This window comes from Vulpes lagopus, chromosome 1 (genome assembly GCF_018345385.1).
Source record: "Vulpes lagopus strain Blue_001 chromosome 1, ASM1834538v1, whole genome shotgun sequence".
Lineage (NCBI taxonomy): Eukaryota > Metazoa > Chordata > Mammalia > Carnivora > Canidae > Vulpes > Vulpes lagopus.
The window spans coordinates 111,392,496-111,412,532 of NC_054824.1; the positions used below are offsets into that span (position 1 = coordinate 111,392,496).

The 20,037-nt window shown below is 44.1% G+C and overlaps 1 protein-coding gene across 9 annotated transcripts in view; it reads right to left on the reverse strand.

Annotated features, from left to right (window-relative positions):
- The window catches only part of PTPRM (protein tyrosine phosphatase receptor type M), a 710,086-nt gene that overhangs the window by 14,814 nt on the left and 675,235 nt on the right, over window positions 1–20,037 (reverse strand). For 5 of the 9 annotated variants that reach the window (XM_041721656.1, XM_041721635.1, XM_041774314.1 and 2 more), the window contains 9 exons: window positions 16,457–16,573; window positions 15,724–15,774; window positions 11,450–11,604; window positions 11,057–11,192; window positions 9,193–9,342; window positions 8,302–8,475; window positions 7,091–7,222; window positions 3,379–3,504; window positions 1,216–1,379 (listed from right to left, as the gene is read on the reverse strand). In XM_041721656.1, coding sequence (XP_041577590.1) covers window positions 1,216–1,379; window positions 3,379–3,504; window positions 7,091–7,222; window positions 8,302–8,475; window positions 9,193–9,342; window positions 11,057–11,192; window positions 11,450–11,604; window positions 15,724–15,774; window positions 16,457–16,573 — 1,205 coding nt within the window. The remainder of the gene's footprint in view (window positions 1–1,215; window positions 1,380–3,378; window positions 3,505–7,090; window positions 7,223–8,301; window positions 8,476–9,192; window positions 9,343–11,056; window positions 11,193–11,449; window positions 11,605–15,723; window positions 15,775–16,456; window positions 16,574–20,037) is intronic. The other 4 variants (XM_041721685.1, XM_041721677.1, XM_041721667.1 and 1 more) reach the window with 1 other exon arrangement.

Sequence of the window (20,037 nt, forward strand, 5' to 3'; positions counted from 1 at the left end):
GCCTCAAGGTGAGGGTAACCCATGTCCTTAGGCAAGCTTATCATTTTAACTAGGGTTAGTCTGCCCAGGGTTAAACCTCATTTTCCCTTCAATTTGGGAGAGATCTCACTGTGTGCTAATGACACTCCGCTGAAAAGAGACATAAGCCTATACTTGAAGTTTCAACAAATTCTCTAAACATTTTCCTTAACTGCATGACTTTCTAATTGCTTGCTCCATTAAGCCAATCCCAGCTGGCTGATTAGCTACATATCATCACCAATGAGAAACTGCAGGTGAAAGTGCTCCACAAAGCATGGCTGTCTCTATTCAGTGACTCAACCTTGGCCGCATGTTGAGATAATCTAGTAGTCTGCAAAAACATGGATGTCTGGGGCCTCTCCTCAGGGATTCTGATAAAGCATATTGCTCTGGGTGTGGCCTGGGCACAGTTATTTTTTTCTTTTTTGTTATTGTTGTTGTAGTTTTTAAAAATCTCCCTAAAACACCCTCAAAGTGCAGCCACAATTGGGAAATCACTGCTCTGTAGCAGGGGTTTCTCCCTCTGAGCACCTGCTAGATCTGCTGGCCTGGAGACCATGCTTTGGAGACACCGGCTCTAACCAAATATGTATACATAATCACATATATACACATTCCCAGGCAAAAAACAAGACACAAACAAAATTCTCTCAGAAGACAATTCCTTTGAAAGACAGTTCCTTTGAAACTTCTGACATGATTTCCTAGAGTATTATCAACTAGTGTGATGGTAGGGCAGCTGTGCTATCACCAGCTTTGCCAGGTGGGGCAGGGGCCCTGATTTGCAGCATTTGCTGATGTAGAGGATGTAAATACTTCCACTGTGGATGATTTCAACTTACCAACAGTTTAATAATCAGCTCAGGAAATACCCCTAAACTTAACACTTGGCTCTCATGAGCTGGTAGGAGCCCAGTGAACCCACTCAGGTGTTTCTTGGGAAGGGTGGGGTGGGAGAAGGGCAACACAAGGTCAGGGGTTACTTCTATAGCAGTGATACCTCATGCAATGCAGAATGTGCCTCTCGTTTTCTGCAAAGCAAACCAAATCCTTAGCAAGTAGACAGATGATCTGCATTCACCCAGACCTACTTATTTTCTTCTCCATTTATAGAGACACAAGGGATAGTAAACTAGGGGGACAGTAGACCGTGGCCGGGCCCCTCTGAGGTGCAGAGCCCCTCTTAGCACTTACAAGCAGTGCACAACTGTGCGGCCTTCACCACCGTTGTATTCCTCCTGCCACTTGTCCACTTGGCGAATGAGCTTCAAGAAGGAGCGCTTGGACACCGGTGTATCCCTGTACATGGGCCAGCCCAGGAACTGGAACTGCTGCACCATCCGGTATCCATCCTGGGGCTATAGGGGATTTGGCGACAAGCAGGGAGTGGAAAGAAAAAAGGCATCATTCACGTGTGGAATTCCAGCAGGCTGATTCCACCTGCTTAGACTTCTCAGAAAGCAGCCCGTTAGTAGAGGAGAGGCCTGCCTATAAATAACCCAGGAGGCTTCCACTGGCCTGAAGGGGTATGAGCTTTAATCTGGGGCTGTTATAAAAAACTAGGAGTTTTAAGTGACAGACCAGACAAATAAAAGTGAAGCAGAATGCTTACAGGGTTGTGCAAAAGCCAAGTGACAAGTAACACACGATGTGAGGCACCGACCCCGTTGTGCAGTAAGGGGTAAAATGGGTTGACTTTAATTGTAGGTAATTTAAGGGTAAAGGAAAAAATTATAATCTGGAGATGTCTGTGAGCTTAGGGGGACAGAGGTTTCACAGCGTTGATTGAGCACAACATGGTGTTGCATACTGGTGTGAATCTTGCTACAATGTCCATAGTCAATCTTTACTTAAAACTCAATGGAATTGGAGTATTCCAAGAAAGTGTTAGAAACGTGGCAACGGTTGTCATCTGGCCGCAGCTAAATCACTGGATTACATCTCCCACGGCCTTTGGCACCTTTGACCTGGGTGATCGTTCTCGCTCTCTGAGCCTTTCTTCACCTAGCTGTCTTTCTCCACTCTCTGCCCTCTTCTCGGCCCCCTTTCTCCCTGACCTCTTGCTGATGGAAGCCCAGGTTCAGTCCTCAGGCCCCTTGTCTTCTCTCTCTCTCACCTGATGAGCCCACTCTGTCTCATGGCTTTCAAGACTCCAATAAGTCATCAATTTACATGTCCATCAGTTTACATGTCCAGGGTGCCTCTTCTGAATTTCCCCTCCTAGATCCAGGCCTACTTGACATGTCCACCTAGGTGTCTAAGAGCCATTGCAAACCTGGTCTGCTTCCCACCCTTCTCTCTGGGAAGGAGAGTCCTGTTATACCCACAGCTGTCCCCAACTAGGTTATTGTTACTTCCATTGGGTCATTTCTCAGGGCCCTAATCTTGAGACACACCTCACTACCCCTTGGGATCCAGCCTATTCCCAAATCCCATTGGCTCTGCCATCAGAATCTATCAGGATCTCACTATCTCATTACCTCCAACCGCTGCCACTTCATCCTGCTGTTGTCGCTTCTCACTTGGAATTTTATAATGGCCTCCTGACCTGTTCTCAACCCAGAAGCTAGAGGACTCCTATTTATTTATACTCTATTTATTATTATTTTTTAAAATTTAAATTCATTTTGCCAACATATACTGTAACACCCAGTGCTCATCACATCAGGTGCTAGAGTGTTCCATTATAAAGGTAAATTATATCATGGGATTCTTCTCTACTCAAAATCCTGCACTGACTTCTCATTTCCTTCACAGCAAAAACCCAAATCCTAGCAGTGGCCTGTGAGGCGCTACATGGTCTCTGTCCCCCAGACCTCCCCAATTCCTGGCTACTTTCCCTCTACGTGGACAACTCAATTAGCTACTCTCACCTTTGCTTACTGCGTTTTAGCCACATCAGCCTCCTCACTGTTTCTGAGGAAAGATAAGGCCTTACTTCAGGACCTTTGCACTGACTATTGCTTCTGCCTATAAAGTTGTTTCCACAGAGAGCCATGAGGCTGCTCCCTCACGTCGGTTGGGTCTTTGCTCACAGGGCACATCTATTTAAGACAGGGACTTGTTCTCCCTTCTGTTCATGGCCGTAGTGCTTTCTATCTTCCTATCTTTTCCCACTAGCATTTATTGCTTCTAACATATTGTATCTATTATAATATCTGTTATATCTATTATTTATTGTGTTTTCTCCCATTGGAAATGTAAGCTCCATAAGGTCAGGGAACTTTGTTTTGTTCACAAACACCTAGAATGTATTCCAAACTCCTAACCAGTGACTGACACAGAGCAAGCACTCTAAATGTTCAGTGAATGAGAAAATAATGAACCCGGACATAAGTGACGCTGGCTGATTCTTACCCTGGCTGCGTTATAAATACGGAATATCCTGCTGATGATGTCCTCTTCTAAGTCAGCAGAAACAAATTCCACTTGGATGGGCCCATGTCTGTGAACTCCGTTCTCTGGCCAGTACTGCGGACACAACTGAGTTCACAACACAGAAACGCAAGGTTAATTATAGGAATGAAAGGACTCCTAACAGCTTGGAGGAGGTCACTTTTGATATTCAGTAAGTCTTAATACTTCCTTGATTCACTTCATTTTCTTTCCTCTCCCTCCCTCTTTTCCTCCTGGCAAGTAGATTTAAGGACTTTCTTGTTGGCTGATTCCTCAGCTCCACCTGTCCTTCTACTTTTTTCTTCATTTTCTTAGAAAGCATCTTTAAGCCACAAGCCATTCTGCTTTCCAAGGAGGCCATCTGGATGCTGTTCAATGCATCCCATTGTGAGATCCCTTCTGCATGCCTTTATCAGGCCCTGGGGAGATGGCACTGGCTGCCATTACAAGAGTTAAGATACTTGAGATGGTGCATGTACCTGCTGGCACCCAAATCTCCATCCTCCCCCATGTGGGCTTGCTTTGTACTTTGTAATCACTTTTGGGAATAGGGCCATTCAGTGACAAGATACTGGTAACAGTGTTGGGTTATATTTTCATGATCTGGTCCAAACCCTCTCAGCTGAGATCTAGGAAACCTGATATAATCAGAGCAAAGGCCTTTGTGTTTTACCCGGAGGTGGTTTTAATGAAAATCACAGTTTCCTAGAGTCTCACACACCAGGTATTGATGACACCAGGTAACTGAAACTGTGTGAATGTGATGCACACCTTAGTGTGGAAGAAGGGATGCTGGGAAGGGTGGCTTATGACAGAGGCATCTTAGTTTGCTACCACCCCACAGAAATACTAAACTTGCAGAGAGATGGGGAGAACCCCCACGACTTTTCCCTCTCGTAGACCTTTGAGATGCCTTGAGAGCCTTTAAAGTCTGAAATTAAACTTTTTAAAAGATTTTATTTATTTATTTATGAGAGACATACAGAGAGAGGCAGAGACACAGGCAGAGGGAGAAGCTGGCTCCCTGTAGGGAGCCCGATGTGGGACTTGATCCCCGGACCCCAGGATCACACCCTGAGCCAAAGGCAGACACTCAACTGCTGAGCCACCCAGGTGCCCTGAAATTAAACTTCTTTTGGGACTTGGTATCCAATGATGCTTTTGGGAGTAGAGTTTAATTTTTATCTTTCTGATTTACCAGAGGGACGAGTGGCTTATGGGAGGCAAGAGGGAATTACTTCATTATCTATGGTTTCTATTGGGCCAAGAGCAGATGAAAAATCTATCTCATTTTAAGCAGAATGATGTTACCACAAAAGGAGAATTCACATGTTGAATTTCCTTTTGTTGAATGACTTTTATTTTCCAAGGTACCTAAAATCTTATTGACAGAGGTTGTAAAGATTGATTTACACCCAGGATTGCAAGATAGTTTTCAGTTAACAGTGGGTCAACTGAAACAGCAATCTATTACAAAGAAGTTGGAGGTTTGAACCTTCGTAAGAATGAGGGCGGAGTAAACTAAGGGTACTTTTTACGTTAGCTAAGTCTATAGTATTTTAAAAGTTACATTTATTTATTTTAAAATAAGGCTTCCATAAACATTTCACTTCCTTCATTTCCTGGTGACAAGTTCTAAGACTGCCTTGTCAAATGACAGCACATTGATGTTTATTTTCCCTTCCTAACCAAGTGTACCCACTGTTAAAATTAACAGGCATTATGATGGGAAGTCGAGATGGTAACAGAAGTCCTAACATGCACATCTGAACTGTTCTGCCCATTTTTCTCCAGACTGAGCTGGCTCTGTTTTCTGCTTGCTTTCTCAGTTCAAGCCCTGATTAAAGCTTATCACTTACACCGGAGAAATATGAATGGCCCGAGCCAGCAAGTGGTGCTTGGCACGCTACATTCTGCACTCAGCCCAAGTAAACCGTGTAGAAAATGGCTTAAATGGTGCATAACACGTCCATGAACTGGACCTATAAATACTTAAAATAGTTGAGTGCTATTCTTGTACAACTGCAGAGACTTTAAGTTCAAATGCTCAGTTTAGTGTTTTCTAAATGACTGTGTCCCAGGAGCCTCTTTCTCTCACTCTGAAAATCAGCTCTGTCTGTTGAGTGGAATTGGACTCTTTGTCTTCTCCCACCAGGGTCGGCCAAGGCTTGGTTTGAATCCAGACAGTTAGGGTTTAGAATGCAGCTTTAGAATTCCAACATTATCGTTCTAAAAGAACATGGGGAAGTCACTAATGCCTGATTCACAGATATGAAAAAAGCACTGTATCACTACATTTCAGGATTCACATTAGGGGAAAAGGGATGATTCTGAAGAGGAAACAGTCACTTGTCCCCTAATGGTCTTTGACTGAAGAATCTTGAATTAGTGAAATTTAACCCATGGCACTGTGAGTTAGAAGATCAGGATCCCTGGTGCTATTTTGAGTTGGGCCTTTGAAGTTCCCTGAATTGTAGTGTCTGCTGGTCTTTAAAAATGGCTGCAATCTCTCTTTTGGAGGGGATCAATGTGGAAGACTTCTAAAATATTTAAGCTTCTTAAGTAGAAAGGACTAGATGAGGACAAGGATTATCATTATTATTTCATTCACTAGCTTTCAGGCTAGAGCCTTAACAATATCATGTAGGGCCTCAAACATAATTAAAAACATTAAAGAACTGAAGTGAATGTCCGTGGAACTTATGGCAGATTGATGACAATAAAATGGATTTCAGGAAGGAAAAATCTGTCCAAGTTGGATGCTAAAACTCTTCAGGCCTCTTTTTTTTCTTTTTTAAACTTGTCTCTACCAGATAGAAAATTAATTCAGTTTCAGAACAAGTTTATTCTTTTTTTTTTTTTTTTTTTTTTTTTAGAACAAGTTTATTCTTAAAACACAAGAAGTCCACAGTTCCCATAACACCCTCTGACACGGTGGTTAAGTGTGTAATCGGTGTAGCTGTACCCGAATGCAATAAATTCAGCTCCTAAAGGGCCACTGTGCCAATGCTTGCCGACAATTCCCTTTAAGGGAATGTTTCTAACCCCATTACTAGTACCTAGGCAATACAGCCCTATTCTTTCTCTTTTTATGTGTAAGGACAGCAGCTATGGGGAAGCCCCATTTATCATTCTGAGCTTCTTTTATGTTCAAGTCCCAGTTTTATTTCTTTTTACTATCTTTACCAAAGAGTTGACAAAAGTAATCGTTGTCCCTTAAAATCACTTGCTGGTCTCCACTGTCACCCCAGTGTGACCATCTCGACCTGCAGGCTCCAGTGAGCCATGCCAGGAAGTCCACTGCTGCCCTTGAATGGGAGAAGCTCTGTGCTGGGTGCTGCTGTCCTTTCCTCGGGGCTCCCTGGTTTGCTGGCTCTGTTTGATGCAGGTGTGTGACATTCTTATCCCGCAGCTCTGACTCCACCCATGACCCTGTATCTCCCTCTGGTTTCTATTTCCATCTTTTGGGAATAGCCAATTTCTGACCCTGTCTTGCCTGTCACTTTATGATCTTAATCTTTTGGGTTTCAGATTTCACCCCCAACCCTAATTCCATCTGCTTTTCACATTTGTGCTTTCGCTCCAGCTCCCACCCATCACCTGGCATTTGTGATCCATGTTCTCATTGTGCAAGCAGAAGAAACCCAGATTTGACTCTGGGCACAAGCCTCACCTGGGCAGGATCCACATCATTTAGCATAACCACAGACGTGCAGTGATAATCCAGGACCAGTCTCCAGAAGTCTTTCACTGTGTTTGGCAAAGGGTGCTGGGTGACTATAAAAGCTGAAGGCTGTTTATAGCTCTGCAAACACAAACAAGAAAGATCCAGATATACCCAGGAAAAAGAAAAGGGGGGAAGGCTTCAGTTATCTTGTGCACATGGAAACTTGTGACACAGAACTCTGGGCACATTTAACAACTGCTGAATCCCAGCAGCACTGTCAACACCGAAACAGACTAAATATAGACTTATCTGCAGAATACTAATCATAAAGTATTCTCACATCGACACCCAGAGACCTTAATAAGTAGCTCTTACAAATTTTTTGATGTATCTGCTAGAAAGGCAGTTATCGGCCCTATAGGTAAGCGTCTTAACGGAGAAAAATGTAATTTAATTTGCCAAAAACGTACAATGAAAATACTTCCGCTTTTCCTAAAATTTGTTCAAGGGTCATTTGTATGGGTGACGGCATTACTAATTCCTGCCGCAGAAGGATGCACACGCCTCTTAGGGCTCTGGAGAGCCCTCAGGTAGACTTAAGTACCTTTTCACTGATATCACACCAATAGAGTTTCCATATTAGCCCTGAAAATACCCATTTACTTTTCCCATCAATCGGACGGCAAATGTTCATTCGGTTAGAAGTAAGCGTAGGGACAGAAGGACTGAGTCGTGCGCTACCTGTCCTGACTGACCATTTCCCCACGTTGATTGCTGCCTGAGCTGGGAGGGTGGGGGAGGAAACAACGCTGCGATCCGTATCACCCCCTTCACCGCCTCGCTGCCCTAACGGCTGCCTCTCCGCGGCCGGCGGGTTAAGGCTTTCAGCGCTCGGGCGGTAGCTGGGACGTGTCTCACCGACCAGGGGGTCCCGGCAGGTGGTCTCCCAGGGACCCAGACCCGCGGCATCGCCGCAGGAGCACGTGGAATCCGAAGTGGGCCTCGCGGGCAAGCTCGCTGGCGTCTGGGCAACCAAGGACGAGGGCCGGGAGCGGAGGCAGCCCAGGCCCCGCTTGGCCGCCGCCCGGTGGAGCATCCCCTGGAGGACCGGGACGGGCTGCCCGAGTCCGCGGGGCGGGGCGGGGCTTGGGTCCCTGAGGGCGGGGCTTGGGTCCCTGAGGGCGGGGCTTGGGTCCCTGAGGGCGGGGCGGGCTTACGTCCATGAGGGCCGCGTTGATGTAGTTGCTGCTCTCCCCGTCGATGGTGATGAGGAAGGGCAGGCAGCGGTCGGGGGGCAGGATGTCCATGCAGCGGTTCTTCTCGTGGTTGCGGGGCAGCAGCGCGATGCTGCAGTCCTCCACGCGCAGCGTCGGCGTCACCATGTTCAGGGTCTGCGCGCAGCACACGGGCGTGGGGAGGGGCCCGCTGCGGGCGCACCGGCCCGCGCAGTCTCCGGCCGGGCCAGGCTGCGCGGCGGGAGGTCTGCGCCCCTCCGCTGGCCACCGGTGCTCCCCCACGCCGCCCCCCCAGCCCCTCGCTTATTTCCCTTTCCTTCCCCTGGATTCTGTCCGCAGCCGGTGCCCATCAGATAGAAAGGCCACCGCCGAGGTCCGAGGTCCGGGGACGGCGTGCCCTGTGGCCTAGGGCTGCGCCCCGGGGGGGCAGTGAGAGGCTGGCTATGATTGACTTAGCGCCCCCTCCGCTGGGACGGGCGTCACGATGGGCCTGCAGCGAGGAGCTCCTGCCCAGCGAGCACTGGGAGCGCACCCTGCTCGGTGGGGCGACACCCCCCGGGGAAATAGCCCTGCTACACCACTGGCTCTCAACCAGGTCACCTGGCTCCCACAGGCCACTGGCAATGTCTCTACACAGCGGTTGTGTCACGGCTCGTGAGGAGGTCTCCTGGCATCCAGGGAGGAGAAGCGAGGGGTGCTGCCAAATATCCTACAGGATAGCACCCACAGCCAAGAATTATCCAGCCCAAAATGTCAGTGACGCTGAGGCTGAGAAGCTCTGTGTTGGCTCAGGGGTTCCATAGCTGACTCTGAGATACTTCTGGAGGAGCAAAGCCACAGCCCACGGTTGCCTCTCCCTTTCACAGGACTTACCCGGAATTCCTCTTTGATCTGGCTGGAGTTAGTCTGCGGATCCAGTTTGTTCATGTCATAATACAGAGACCTGACTTGGGAAGCGGGGACCGAGGTGTCTCCACAAAGACAGGCTTCCAGGATGGCATCATGGATAAACACGTACTGCTCCTAAAGAAGCAAAAGGGACTAGTTAGAAACCAGGGTGGGTTGGGAGAACTAGAGAAGAATGGAAGACAGCCAGCCCCCTGCAGACAGGAAAAAGGGACAGCGGTCCATCGTGGACAATTCATTCCAGCCACAGCGAAACCAGGTGTAAGGACCTCACCGCTGGGAGGTGGGGTCCCGCTACCAGAGTAGTGCAGATGCCCACGTGGGATGGCTGGCGTGTATGCTGACTGCCACGTGTGCAGCGCAACAGGAGGAAGAGACACATGGGCTCAATGCAGAAGCATGAAACAGATTGATTAAAACCACTCAGACACTGATAAATCCCAGAGCAAGCACTGTCATGCTGCACCGGCTGGGGCTTAACCACCTCTGTAATTCTGATCCCACGGGTTTGAGACTCAGTATTTCAGGTGAGGAAAGGAGCAGAACCTTATCCGTCCAAAATGGAAAGAGGAATTTGCTAACCAAATCAACAGTGTGAAGGATGTCCAGAGAAACTGGGCATCACTATGAAAATAAATAGTTTCCAGCACTTAGAACTACTTATTTTGAAACATTAATGTGATAATGACAAAAGTCCTTAGGTGTCCAGAGCAGAGCTCTTGTATGTATGCACCAGTCCACAGTATACACAAGGGCCCTCTCATTCTGAATTGGCACGGACTTTCCCTACAATTAATCAGTAGAGTTCCACCATATTTATTATTGATCTTTAATTACAGGAGATGCAAAAAGAGTCTCATTACTTTTTATTTTAATTTCTATAAATTACTAGGATGCTTAATTCTCAAAAACAGACCAGTCCTATTAAACAACACCTCAGGAACAGAGAGCCCCGTGGGAAAGGGGACGTGGCAACATTTGAGCAGCTGTAAAATACACTAAAGAATACATTATTATCATTATCTTCAAAGCAAAGAATCTCTATTACAAAGAAAAAAGATGACAAGAGCCTTTAGAGTTCCTGCTATTTTTTATTTAGGTTATTTGAAAATGGAATTAGGTTCCTGTAAACTTGAAACCAGTGGCTTTTGTAAACTTTAATGTAAAATCTGAATGGAAGGGATTCTTACTTATTCTTCCTTCTGCCTTATGAATCATTTTTTTCCAGGTGGTGGGTGTAATGCCTCCTTAAATCAAGCAGATATTAAGTAAAAATATGAATTTCCTCAGGGCAGGATGTAATTCTTTTCCTCAAACATTTAAATTCCTGACACACCGTGAATTCTAATTTATAGAAGTACTAGGCGGTACGGAGTACTTCCACAATGTGTGCAAATTCCCATGATGCCAAGCCACCGGGCAGAATTTTTAGGGATAGGAGAAGAAAAAAGTGTACAGAGATTACCCTTAAGCCACTTGGCAAATGCCTGGCTATTCTCAAGGAGTCATCTTACTGTGGTTACTAGCTAGTTTAAAAGACATAATAAAAAAAAAAAATAGTACTGAATCCCTGAAAGCTTAATGTAGAGCTTCTACTGGGGCCATTGATGCAGAAGCATGGTCATACTTAGGCTCACTGCAGATTGCTACCTGGGAGACTCCTGGCCTTTTCTGTTAATGAAAGGAGAGAGGGAGGGAAGAAGAGGGAAAGAGATTGCCAGGTGTATCCCTTTTTCTTCCGAGGAGTTTTGAAGAGAGAACTGTCAGTGTTTCTTCCCCCCTTGGCTCTGGGAGGTGGGGTGCAGGGGGCCCAGGGACGAAGCCCAAGTACCTCTGTCTGCACCATGTTCACTCTCCGCGACCGCAGCTCCCGCACGCAGTTATAGATGTCAACCACGCCTTCTCTTTCTGCCATGTCCAACATGATATCGATCACGATGAAGCAGCCAGTCCTCCCTGCACCCGCACTGAGGGAAAAGAGGGGTCTGTCAGTGGAGAAAGGAGGACCCCTGTGCTTCTCCCTCTTTGACCTGTTTGCTATGGTGAAAGTCATCTAAATGAAATAACCATTTTGAAGTATACAGTCCAGTGGCATTTAGCACCTTCATGAGGTTGTCCAACCATACATCTATCAAATTCCAAACCATTGCCATCACCGCCAAAGGAGCCCCTTTATCTTCTGCCCACCGTACTTCCTTTGAGAGGCTCTAGGCACTCTGCTTACCTGCAGTGTACCACCAATGGGCCTGCATTGGGCGGGCTCTTGGATTTGACCTGCCGGACGAACCCCAGCAGCCCTGTGGCATGATAGGGGACCCCGTGATCCGGCCAGCCGGTGAAGTGAAACTGTCTGATCTCTCGGATCTCGTGAACACCTCTCTGCCATCAGTCAATCAGCACAGCAAGGAAGAAAGAGAACAAACGAAAATAAATGATGAGCAACCAGAAGAGCGTCAAGTATCCCTAAGCAGTCAGTAAGCCTAGGGCTAGGAAGCTATGCATTGCTGGGAGGAAGGTCATTCTTAGATTTAAAAAAACACTTGGGAAGCCTTATTCCAGGTAGGAAGATATTCGTGAGGGTGAAAGGGAGGTGACGTTGGGGGAAAATGTCCATTTATAGGTGCAATTGCAGCAAATGGATGCACTCTGATTTCCTTGAAATTCCCTCTAAAGTAGGCTCTATCAACAGTGTGTGTCACTTAGATCCCATGGTGTGAAGTGCAAGTCCACAGAAAGAGAGGCACAGAACAGGGACCTGATGGTCTTCAAGGGTATTTGTGGTCTCAAGACCAGCGACTGAAATGCAGGAGCCTTCTTTAGCTCTTCTGGGTTCTGGTACCTTCTTGCACACACTGTGGATGCACAGAGAATGTCTCTGGAAAAGTGAATGGGGACCAGTGTCCAACTAGATAGGCCAGAGAACTCATGTTCATGTGCATCTCAGGTTTGTTAGGTTTCTCCTTCTATCTATCTATCTATCTATCTATCTATCTATCTATCTATCTATCTTTTAGATATTCTATTTATTTATTCATGAGAGACCCACAGACAGAAGGAGAGACAGAGGGAGAAGCAGGCTCTCACAGGGAGCCTGACGTGGGACTCGATCCCTGGACCCAGGATCATGCCTCAAGCCAAAGGCAGAGGCTCAACCACTGAGCCCCCCAGGCATCGCATAAGTTTCTCTTTCTAATTTGGGTAAACGTTTAATCCACTCATCCAATCACCAACAATCTGAGTGAATGCGATGCTTCAGGCATGACTCCAGATGCTGGGGTCACAGAGCTATGGAGACAGAGTTTCCTGTCTCCATGTGGCCAACACAGCTGGCTTGTGACAGACAGGCAGGGCAGCAAATGTATACCATGGAAATCAAGAGGCATTTTTGCTGGAATTCTACGTTAGATCAGTAAATTGAAGAAGGAGGGTTACGTCCCAGTGAAGTAAAGTGAAGACAGAAGGAAAAAGACTTGCAGAGTTTTTTTCTTTTTAATTTACTCTTGTTTTGAAAATAATAAAGTTGATTTATATCCATCAGTTTTTTTCTTTCAAACTATCAACCTAGATATTAAGGATGTGTTGCAAAACAAAAATCTGTTTTGAAAAAAAAACAAAAAACAAAAAACACATGACTTCCAGAATAAGGCTAGATGGTAAATCTGGGATCAAGTTTGACTTCTCTTTTCCCTTATTTGATGAGCACTTACTGAATACCATCTCTGTGTTGGGCTCTGAATTTGGTTTTACTGTTATCTTAACATTAAATACCCATTACCCTGCTCACTATCACATTGGTCATTGTTTGCATACACTTAGCAAGCAAGTATATTCTTAGGAAGCAAGTAATTCTTCTTCCTAAGTAATTCTTAGGAAGAAATTCAGAATTTTTTTGTTTTTTAGAAATTTGGAATTTTTAATGTGCTTGGAAAAACTAGAAGAGGCAAACAATTATAGATTTTAAGATAAGACTTGTATGCTGCCAACGTGTTAATATGTCTTAGTTTAATAACCCACAAATGCTGAAGCTTTATTTCTCTTTGAAAATCATGCTATTCTTTAATGGAGTTTAAGCACTAAGGAATTAAATCATTCAGGGATTCAGAAATGCAAATCCATACTGTCATCTACTAAATATGCTCTGTGACTCCAGAGTAATACTACTGGGTGGTTAGGAGCCCTCATCTCTTACCACTGAAACCATGGTAACATTTTGGCCAGTCCCAAAATCTCCACCAGAAGACAAACGGTTGAGCCTGTATCACCTTCTAAAGCCCTGGAGAGCCCCTCTGAGCTTTACATGTGACACCTGGAGCAGGGGTAGTTCCATGAAGTGGGAAAGCCTATAATAAATATTTATTTATTCCAAAGAGTACATAGGGCATTTGTTTCTCCCATATACTGTTTTTGTTTGTTTGTTTTAAATTTTTTATTTTTTGAGATCTTTACTTCCTAGCTTTGGTAGATTTCAGCCCCAGCATCCTCCAAGTTCAGAACCCCAGCCACCAGGAGAAGGGCCCCGAACTGAGCTCTTAAGACTCATTTTCTGAGCAAGGTAAATGTCAGTTTCTGGCATGCAGAGACCGTTTTCCTAAAATAAGCCTCTACCCTCTAATATGTTCACTATTGACAAGATTAGCAAAGGCAACTGCTTCTGAGCCAATTCTTGTTTGTGGATGTGGCAATTTCTCCTTTTGCTGTTTTGTAACATATTTTGGTGAAAAGATCATCAATGTGATCGCTGATTGCAGCTCAGATATCCCAACTTGATATCAATTATATTTTTTGTTTACTTTTCATTGTAACAAGTATTAATGATACATAAAAAAGTGACATTTACTTCATTTGCCAAGTAAATACAATAGGAAGGAAGAACCCAAGACGTAATAGTGCCTCGCTCAAAGTGGGTGCTTAATAAATAAGTCTTGTGGAATGAATCAGTCACCAACTACCCTTTCTGCCCTTAAGCGCGCAGGATCATATTTCCACTGCCATCTCTGAGGCACCTCCTGAGTAGAGAGATTTTGGTGGCCAACGTCAACTTCCTTTCTGGCAGGACAGTGAGCGAGAGATTCACCAGGCTGCCTAGATTCATGGAGACTTCTGAGCTGTTTTCTTCCTGACACGATGACAATTTTATTATTTAAAATCTATTTAGCTTTGAGTCATCAACTGCAGGAGAAAGGAAATATGACAATCCCATGCAAAACAAGAACTCGGCAGTTTCAAATTGCAATGTGTCTTCTTGTCTGCGTGTTTGGGGGGTAGAGCCCAAATCCATCTTTCACCTTGAGTCCCTTGGTGCAACATACTCTCAAAATAGAACCTGAATTGCAGGCCTCGCAAAGAATATACTTGACTGTTTTTCTTTTTTTCTTTTTCCTTTCTCTTCTAAGGAGAAAGTTTAAAATCTACAAGAAGTGATCCACAGAAGTACTAATGATTTGTTTGCCTTAAAGATTTCAATTGCCCAGTTAGGAAATCACTAACATGTCATTTTGATTTCCGCCAAATCCTTAATAGGCTCCTTACTCTCTTCCTTCCACCAACTTTTGCTGGTTGTCTGAGGACTAAAATAACTGGATATTTCAGAAACATTTCTGTGCAGCTGGGAATGTAGGAGAGCACAATAAGAGGTTAAAAAAAGAGCAAAGAAACAAACAAACCCTTCCTCTAGCAACAGAGATGCATTTTCAGCTTATTAGAGAGCTGACTATTGTTCAAAGAACTCCATGTTTAAGTGATGGCTTCGGATGATTTTTTTTTTTAAGAAAAAAATATTGAGGGTCTTTTATCACTATCTGTTTTAATGCAGTTATTCATGAGCGCTCTTGCCAAGAGCCATACAAAAATCCTCCACATTTTTTTTTCCAATCCTGCCTAAGAAGAAGAAGAAGAAGAAAAAAAAAGACATCAAAGTGTGAGGTTCAGAACTTGAAGAATTGAGTCAACCAGAACTCCACATTCTTTGAAGTCTCCAAGCCTCCTGCCTACTTATTAAAAAAGACAGGCTAAGGAAAAAAAATGCTAAATAGTATGAGAAACAGATTAAAATAAAGTCTTTTCAGCCTTGTGATTCTATGACAAATATGGATTTGAAAACCGGGATATGTAGTTGAAAACATCAGGGTAAATTAGCCAAAACATGGATGCTGCAATTTCCTTGATTTTCCCAAACTGGTGTTGTTAATCCAAAAAGTGCATTTAGATGCGATGAAAATTAGAGAGGAAGGTCAGGAGCCAACGGCACAGCAGTGCACTTATCACCTAGGTCCTCCAAGGCGACCTGCTGCTATTGAATGAGTGTAGGCTTTTACTGCACCAATTTGTGACAAAATTGTTAGGCCCAGGGCAGGGCTCAGTTATGGGGAATCGTCTCTTGATGGAAAAGGCTGTGGACCTCTGAGACAAAACTGTGTGTCCCCTTCATCAAAGGCAAGATGAGGATCAGAAGGCAGAGTGTTTCTCAGTCACATCACTTCCACTCTCCCCACAGCCTACCTGTGCCACTTCTCTGGATGGACTGCAGTTTGCTTCACCTCCGGCCCCTCCCTATGTCAGCAGAAAGAGGGGGAATAAGGAAATTCCCTGTTATGCCCTACAGTGTGCTTCCCAGAGAAGAGGCCCCATCCATGCACATGGGATGAGGCAAAGTAGAGCCACAGCACAGCATTCATGACCCAACACCAGCAAGTACAAAGGCTGAAACCAGTATGAGAATGAGTATGAATGAAGGGACTAGTGCATGCAAGAGTGTCCTGTATCTGCCTATGTTTCCAGGTAGGTCACTTCCACCAGGAAAAATACACCAGTCCTCATGGAGCCATAGGCCTGAAAAGCCTCAAGGAAGTAGGACCTGGGTCTCAGCACTGACACTAACTCACTACTAGGAAACCCATATGGCTGGACAATATGAAGGACATTTATCGAAGTGTGAACAGAAAAAGAGAGATGGGCCGAACAATATCAACTAGGTTAAACAGAAAAGGGAAATAGATCGGCATTATCTTTTGATTTAGTAGCATAATATAGATTCTTATGAAATGGGAATGATTTGCTTTGAAGATGGAACCGAACCATTATAGAATCGGAGGCAGGATGCAATCTTGACACATCACTAGGCAAAGCCTCCCTGCATTTAGGTGTGACCACATATAAATTATCCAAAGGAAGTTAATGAGGCTGCTACCACTAACATCTGACCATAACTTTTCAAAGTGGTGTGAAAACTTACCTTTTCAACAGCAAATGTTCTTATCACATATTCTGCTAGTAGTTCTGTTTCTATTAGGGTAACTTTAATGTCTTTATATATCTCTGTGTCATCTGGCCAGTACTTGCAGCATTTGACCTTTAGAAAACACAAAGGAAATGAAGGGTTTAGAGGGGATTTTTTTTTTCTTTTTTTGTTTTCTCTTTTGGAGCTACCCAAATGATGGGTCACAGTGCGATTTACAGGATAAAATTTGCACACAAAAACAGAAATTTAGCTCTACACTTCAGAATGAGGTTTATTTATTTTTTAGATCACCTGTGTTTCTTTTCTCACCCTCAGAAGAAAACAAAATTTGAATTATAAGGGTAGTGAAGCCTAAGAAAATTGTCTAAAGTTCACAAGTTGTATTTAAATAGCAAACATCCCAGTTACCATGACCATTCACTTCCTGTTTATCTCTATTCAGGGAAGGGCTTGGAAAAATAAACGATAAAAGGTAGTTTACAACATTTTAGCTCCTCTGAATTTAAAATTCCTTCTAGGACAGAAGTTGCCTAAACAATTTTGAGATTTTTTTCTGGCAAGGGAAGATTTTTTTCTGGCGAGGGAGATTTTTTTCTGGTGAGGGAAGTCACTATGTGGTTTTCCCAAGTTAAAATTACACCTTCATTTTAATCTAAGTAAATTCTACATACAAAACTTGGTAAAATATGAGCAGTAGTCTTTCCACATTGCCAGAAGCCTCTAATCTAAAGATTTTTCAGGTGTAAGAAATTTGTTAACTTGGCCCCCTTCTAACGAATTGATTTTTTGTCCTGTAGCTCTTCCAGACCTCAGTGAATGCCTGGAAGGAGGGAAGAGCAGGAGGGAGGCTGGGGGGGCCAAGGTGGCTGATAGGGGTGGGGGTGGGGTGCTCTCTCCTTAGCATCTGTGATGTAGGAACGAATTAAAGGCGACGGGGCTGGGCAGGGAAAAGTAAGGGAAAGGCCCCAGAGCCAGGCTCCTACCCATCCCCAGGAAACAGAGATAAGATTGTAAAAACAGGAAAATCAAACCAGGCTCTCTAGCTCCAATTGTTAGGGAGTCTCCCTCTTTAATGGCTACTAAGTAATCACAGAAACCTCAGATGTAGGAAATGTTACCGAGGAGATAGTAACCTGAGAGAAGGGAATACCTTGGTTGGGCTCATGTTATTTATTAAAAAAAAAAAAATCTTGTTTGTTGCTATGACAGTTACAAGTTCATGTTTGTTGTAAATATCCACCCTGATATTGACAAGAAATGGACCAAGTTCCCTGGCCAGTTTTCTCTAAAAGGCAGACCCTAAAGGCCCTCAGTGGCAACTCTGTGGGGACCCCCCCTCACTCCTGGGAGCTGCCTCTGTGTCTCTGCTTAAGGAACCTCTATTGTTTGCTCTCTGTTGTCTCTGAGATTCATTCTTTGGCTCCAGGAGACAAGAACCAAGCTCTCCCACATCATCTGCTCTTCTGTCCTGAAGTCCTAACAGCTTTATCCACTCCTGTTGCTCTTCCTCTGTGGATGACTGCTCTACCTCCAGCCCTGTTTCTCCAAGTGCTGAATTTAATTTCTGACTTGTTTTGTGGGCATTTTCTGTGGAAATCTTTCCAAAGACGAAGTACAAAGCCAGTACGTCTAAAACCGAATCCTTGGTCCCTCATGCTCCCACCCCATCTGAATCCCATGGTCAATGACACCATGATTTCTGCAGTTACCCAGGCACAAAATCTGCTGATTCCTTCTACAAAACCATCTGCCAAGTTTTAAGAGTATTTTCAAGTTATTTCTCAAATAACATTCTCCAACTTGTTATTCTCTGTCAGAATATTAGTTCAGGTTCTGGTACTTCCTGCATGGGCATTCTCCCCATACCACCCAAGAACCCTTCCAAAGTGTAATCCCAGGAGCATTCACTTGCCCTGCTTAAGAAGCTTCTATTTCCAACTACAACCCATGAAATTAAAGAGAAATTAAATTTGGCTCAGCATATAAGGACCTTTTATTTACTTGGCCACAACTAACATTTTCTGCTATATCTTTTACTACTGTCCTTTTTATCCACATATATTTTATGTTCAAAGATAAGTGGCTCACTCAGATCCAAACTCCTACTCATGCCATTCCTTCTGCTTGGACTGTTCTCTTCCAACTCGTACCTTGTTCCAGCTGAAGATTTTATTCATTCTTCAAAGTACATCTCAAATACCACACCCCTTCAAAGTCTTTCTTCTATAGATGAGAGCTTTCTCTCTCTCTCTCTCTCTCTCTCTCTCTCTCTCTCTCCCTGATCCTCTGATAACACATGCCTGTCCTGTTAATAGGATCCCTTCTTACACTGCTTGATTCTGCTTATTACCTGTCAGCGTGAAAAGGGTGGTGTATTGCTTTTTTTTTTAAAGATTTTATTTATTTGTTCATGAGAGAGAGAGAGAGAGAGAGAGAGAGAGGCAGAGGGAGAAGCAGGTTCCTCGCAGGGAGCCCGATGTGGGACTCGATCCCGGGACTCCAGGTTCAAGTCCTGTGCCTGGGTGCTAAACCGCTGAGCCACCTGGCTGTCCTGTATTGCTTATTTCTGTAAACCATGCAACATCTGCCACTGTGTCCCGTACACAACACCTAAACATGCAGTAGATCCATACAGGATTGATCTCATGGAGAAAATCATAGAATTGGCATAGGACGTAAAATCCCAGATTGGGAGAGTGCTGAATTTTATTTCTGACTTGTTTTGTGGGCATTTTCCGAGGAAATCCTTCCAAAGAAATCCTTTTTTTTTTTTTTTTTTTTTTTTTTTATAAAAAAAAGAGATGACCTCTTCCAGAATGCCAAACACCTTGGTACACTAATGTTTCCAGTGTGGTACGTGGCTGGTCATTATCTCAGCTGCTTCTTCAAGAAACTTTTTGGCAGCTGATTCGGTATAGTTCTACTTAAGCCTTATTAGCATTACTTGGCAAGATATAAGCCAGACACATTAGGGTTTGGGGATACAGTGGAACCTAAGACAAAGATAGTCCCTGTCCTCATTAAATTTTTAGTCTTTTTTGGGAGTCTTTTTTTTTCCCCCCTCATAGGAACATTATCTGTGACTTTACAGAGTATAAATATTTTTAAGTATTATGGCTTATATATAATGTTTCGAAGATTTACATTATGGATACCTTTGCAGCATTTAAAATACTCTGTGTGAGAAGGAGAATTTCTCTGGTTCCTTTCCTTGGCATAAGGTGAATCTGGGCAGATCATGCATATTTGCGATGATGTCTAACTTGATACTAACCCTAATTTCACGTATAGAATGCCTAATTACTTTCACAATGCTAATTAACAGAGATGCTTAGGTTGTATAGATGCTTAGGTTGTATATACTAGAGTCCCTTCTATATTGGGAGATTTGCCTTTACCTAGAGATTCCAGTTACGCAAGCAGAAGGTAGTGGATAGGTACAATGGGAGTATTTAATGTGTGTTTCTAAAGTTAAACGGTTTTTATTTAAAAAAGGTTTTATTTATTCATGAGAGACACAAAGAGGGATAGAGGTAGAGACACAGGCAGAGGAAGAAGCAGGCCCCATGCAGGGA